Source organism: Montipora capricornis, chromosome 9, assembly GCF_036669925.1.
Source record: "Montipora capricornis isolate CH-2021 chromosome 9, ASM3666992v2, whole genome shotgun sequence".
NCBI classification, from domain to species: domain Eukaryota; kingdom Metazoa; phylum Cnidaria; class Anthozoa; order Scleractinia; family Acroporidae; genus Montipora; species Montipora capricornis.
Window position 1 is genome coordinate 28925631 of NC_090891.1, and position 5000 is coordinate 28930630.

General features: G+C 36.7%; 1 protein-coding gene across 1 annotated transcript in view; it reads left to right on the forward strand.

Annotated features, from left to right (window-relative positions):
* LOC138015762 (uncharacterized) overlaps positions 1 to 5000 on the forward strand; it is a 7603-nt gene that overhangs the window by 1565 nt on the left and 1038 nt on the right. Inside the window, exons 3-10 of the mRNA XM_068862871.1 lie at positions 164 to 282; positions 541 to 684; positions 820 to 932; positions 1058 to 1137; positions 1545 to 1730; positions 2403 to 2517; positions 2653 to 2816; positions 4911 to 5000. The exon at positions 4911 to 5000 is cut by the window's right edge and continues 80 nt beyond it. Coding sequence (XP_068718972.1) covers positions 906 to 932; positions 1058 to 1137; positions 1545 to 1730; positions 2403 to 2517; positions 2653 to 2664 — 420 coding nt within the window. The 5' untranslated portion in view covers positions 164 to 282; positions 541 to 684; positions 820 to 905 and the 3' untranslated portion in view covers positions 2665 to 2816; positions 4911 to 5000. The remainder of the gene's footprint in view (positions 1 to 163; positions 283 to 540; positions 685 to 819; positions 933 to 1057; positions 1138 to 1544; positions 1731 to 2402; positions 2518 to 2652; positions 2817 to 4910) is intronic.

Genomic DNA, 5000 nt, shown 5'->3' on the forward strand with positions numbered 1-5000 from the left:
TTTATTTCCATTTTTGAAAATAGTTCACCAAAAGGATCTTTTAGGTAGAATAAAATAAATTATGAAATTTTGGAACTGTCGGCGGATTCTCGATATTTACAGTCAGGGCCTCTTAAGTGTTTTGAACACAGCTTGACATTATATTTTACTTCCTTTTTTCAAGTTTCAGGACAGTCACACTTAACATCAGCTCTTTTGACTCCAAACAACGATTTATAGACTCCCTCAGGAGTGCTTTTGGTGGGGGTACTTTTCTTCTTGGAGGGAAAGTTGTCTCCTCAGGTAAATGAAGAATAGGAAAGTACAGTAACTTTTTTTTCTTGTCTATGCCTTTAGTACAGTCTAAGTTTTTGTGTGACCATCTGCACATTAATACTCTCAATAAATTTATTCCAGACCATCTAAAATGATTTAACAGTATTAGTGGATGATGATGAGTAAAAGAAGAATTATGTAAGTGTAATACTGTGTTTTGAATGAAGAATAATACTTTTCACTTTAACCCCAACAAGTTTGTTTTCATTTTTCAATCTGATGCAGGGGAGGAAAAGAATAATTGCTGCTGAAGAGCACAGATTTCTTCTCACTGATCCAGAATTATGGCAGTTTAACCTGGTGATCAATGGTGATCAACAGTGACCTCTTGAACGTTGTACATGTATACCTGAAAGAGGCCTATCTCAGGTAACTTGAAAATCACCCTAAAAAAAAAAAAAAAAGAAAAGAATCATAGGAAGGTTTGAGGTTGGTCGCATCAGGACTGCTGTTATGTAAGAAATCCTAACTTAGAGTATTTTCTTTGCTTCAATAATTTTCAAGGTTCCATAATTTGTCACGCTCTTTTGGGCAGAATGCCCTGCCATTTCAAATGGCAGCTTCATTTACTCTGAGCAGGATACTACGGAATGCTGCATCTGCAAGTGATGTGTGGAGTAAGTTTTGATGATTTACCTCATACTTGGATATTGCTTGGAAACATTTTCTTATTTAGATTTTTATCTGGTTTGAAATTCCCAAATTTCTGTGATTTGTTTTGTTCATCCTTATTTTAATATAGAAGACAGACATATCAGCACAGCCAGACTGCAATTACATAATTCTTGTGTCGTCAATGATTGTTCATCTCTTAATAACTGGGTATGTTTGACCACTTAACAGCTGAAAGTTCTTTTGGCATGATTTTCTCCGATACCAAATGTGTTGGAAAGTCAATGAGCTTATATTTACTAGCACTTGGACATGTAATCCCAAGCAGTCCACATGATGTTTCTTAGTGGTGGAAACCAGCTTCTCTGTGGCACCTCTGCGTAATTAGTTACATGTAGCTTACCTTCATGATTAACAGTCATGCTTCAGTATTTTTGTGTTTGTGCAATGTCTATAGGAATAATAAAAAATTAATTGGCATTGCAAAGACAGTTTTATTTGTAAATTACTAGAAAGTGCCCAGTTGATTATCACTGATTTTTGTTCTCTTCCTTTTACAATAATGTAACTTGGTTTCAATTGTTGCAATTTATCCGCAGTGACTATTACTTTTTCAGTAAAATGCAGCAGAGCCTGACATCAACCAATGGTGTTGTATTCATAGACGACCCTGAAATTAACAGAACATTTGCTGAATTTCTTCTTCAAGTGCAAGGTCATTTACTCTCAGGATCAAACAAAGAGGGCATGAGTGCTCCTCGAGCTGGAGTGATGCTGTCGTCAAACTCACCCGAAATATCAAGGTTAGGCAAGTAGCAAATATTGAACAAAAACAAACAAGCGCAAATTTTCCTAGGCTTAAAGAACATGGATGCAAACAACATCATCTCTCTATGGAAGTTCCTGGAAAGCAATCAGCATTTCGCTTTGACATCATTTGAAACGCAGTAATGTGATTGGGCAATCAAACTGTTTACTGCCCACATTAGGAGTGTCATTGGCAGGAATAAGGAGAAGTTTTGTTTTAATCTTGCCAAGCATTGGTCCATGAAACAAATTGCGAACACTTTTTCATGGTCACGCAAAAGTCCCTCTATCAAAGTCTGGTATTAATCATCATGGCAACATTTGTTTGTATCAGTGGAGACCAAAAAAATTTAAAATGCAATTATAATTTTGCTACTGAAGATCATTAGATCACTGAGGCTATTTTTGATTACCAACAGGCAAGGATGGAGATGGATTGACATTTCAAATTTAAACATATGGATTTAAAAGAATCACCTTCAAATGATATATTTTTTAATTTACTCATACATTTAATAGGGATACCTGGTTCTGCTACAATTTATTAGATATCTTCTCCTTATGTCGTAAGGAATTTTACATGTGCAAGTTGCAGAACCAACTTAAGAGTTGCAACTGAGAATGTTCACTTAAACTGCTGTGACAGTGCCCTTAAATTCCTGTTTTAGGATTGCAGGACGAATCATCAGATTCAATTATACAAGCCCAAAGGAAGGAATGAATCATCAGCATGACAGTTGGATGTTGGAAAATTCACTCATTCCTCACCTCAAGAAGAATAAGGTAGTGCTTATTATGTCAATAATTATACGTAGGTGCTAAAATAGTAATAATTATTTAACATAGTTGAGCTCATTTTGTAACTTCAAGAATGAAAAAATGTAACTTCCCCTTGTTCATTTGTTTTCCTCCAAAAAGGCCTTCTCTTAGCTTGGGCCATCATGTACTTTGAAATCTGGGAGAAAGCATTCCTATTGTATCTGGATGGGATCAAATCAATTCTTGAGAGAATGTTAGCTGAAGTCAAGCCGCAGAGCAGGGAGATCAAAGGTGTTGCTGCTGTTGTGTTGGCAAATACCATGGTAAAAAAAAAATTGTTGACTATAGAACAGGCCTTCTGATAGGGTGCGATTAAAAAATGCAAATTATGCGATTTTTTCAGGGCAGATTGTGCGATTAAAAAGGCCAATTATGCGATAAATAATGTAAATTATGCGATTTTTTTTCTCAGCAATTTTAAGCTTGTTTTATAAGGTTTCAGGGTACGAAAAACACTTTTTTGCTGCCCTAAAGACATTTTGAACACAAAGGAACAGTAATTACGCATCTCGATCGGCATTAGTTGGGATAAATAAAAAAAATGAGGTCTTCTGCACTACCGGTGCACCATGTTAAAAGTTGAAAGGACACAGCTAAAATGCCAAATGAATGATCAAGGTGCTTGTCAACCACGAACTTCCGAAGATGGTCAATCACAATAGGGCCATACCCCCATTTATACGAGAGAAAATAAGCCGCGGGTTTCTCTGGCCGCGGCTTACAGAAGACTCGAATGTTCACCCTGTACCGTATAAATGGTACAAAATCTACGTTCACGTCTTTTTCAAGCCGCGGCTCATATTGACCTGGGAATATATATTCGTATAAATAGTTCCTTTTGCGTATTTTGTACACCGTGGCTAGAGTAAACCGCGGCTTATTTTCTCTCGTATAAAAGGCCCTAATATTGCACGACCAGAAAAACATCAGTCCATCGTCCACATGGAGCGTTTCTTGCTTGATCGTGAGCTGTGAGATTGGGCGGAAGGTGGGAACTTCCTTCTTCGTCGAAGAAAAAGCGAGCGTTTTCACAACAAACTTATGCATGAATAAGTTTTTATCAGTTTTCAACGAAAGAAACTACATTTTGCCGAAAAACTTACAACTTCGCTTATTTTTCACAAATCTCTTCTCTACGAGAAGGCAACTGTGTCATTTCAGTGGTGTGTATATAAGGGCATGTTTGTGTTGCACCAATAGAAGGAGACTCGTACCAGGTCCCCGACATGAAAAATAAAGCCTTGAACCTCGAATGTTTACGAAATCGAAGGTGACAAAGGTTTTTTAGCCTTTTTCCAAGATAAATCATCTTAAAAATGGCGTATTTATGCAGGAATTTCTAAGAAACGTGTTGATTTATGTTTCATTTTATGAATTTTGTGCGTCCTTTTGTGAATTATGCGATTTTTCGTGAATTGTGCGATCGGATGCGATTTGAGGCCGATTGTGCGAAATCGCACCATCGCGTAATATCAGAAGGCCTGATAGAATAAAGGTCAAGTACCGGTATACCCTTAGATTCTTCTTCTCAATAATTTCAGTTGACACTAAAATCCTCTAACAGTCTTAAGTTTCAGCATGATTGTTGTGAGCAACACAGGATCACATTTCAAGTGATTGTTGCCACCTTGGAAAATTATAATCAAAACAGACGATTGATTTGAAACAGAATTTGAATTTCAGTACTTAATGTTGATCTCTACTTTACAGTACTTACATGTTCATACAAGCTATGAATCAGATATATTTTTTAACTACTATCTCCATAACAATGACCATCAATTTTGCATGTTAACCCATTTACTTTTCAGGCACCCTAGGATGCCGCCAGTCGATAAATGAAATTGACTGCCGTTAGACAGAGTAAATTAAAAACAGGTTAATGAAGTCTCACTCCGAGGAGTTAATGGGTTAATACCACTTTGTTTGTAACAAAGATCATGATCTGGAAACAATTCATTATTTGAATACAATCTACAGCTGTAGGGAGTATGTTTGACCTTGTCAGACTGTTAAGCAGGGTTCTCAATAAGTTTTGGAGTAGACGGCTTAAATATAAAAGTAGGCGGCGGGAGAAGCGAGTGCCACTTGTTTATAGCAAGTTTATGACCGAAAAGTAGACGGCTCTAAATTTAAAGTAGCTGGTTTTTTAGCCGGCTGCTGGCACTTAATGAGAACCCTGTTAAGGTGGTTGATACCCATTCCATCATAAAGGTCTTAATGAGTTTAAATTTGGCTTTCATGGGTAATGTTAAAATAATATTGTCAGTTATCACTGGGTGTTGGAATTTATCTATTATTAAAGAAATTAACATTCAATTATCTAGCTTCCATTGACAACACTAATCTCTTTAAAGCTCTGGAAATTTAGATGCTACTATCCATTGGAAAGGATGGCGCAACAGAGAGTACAATAAAGTACATCATCCATGACTCATTGACTGAGG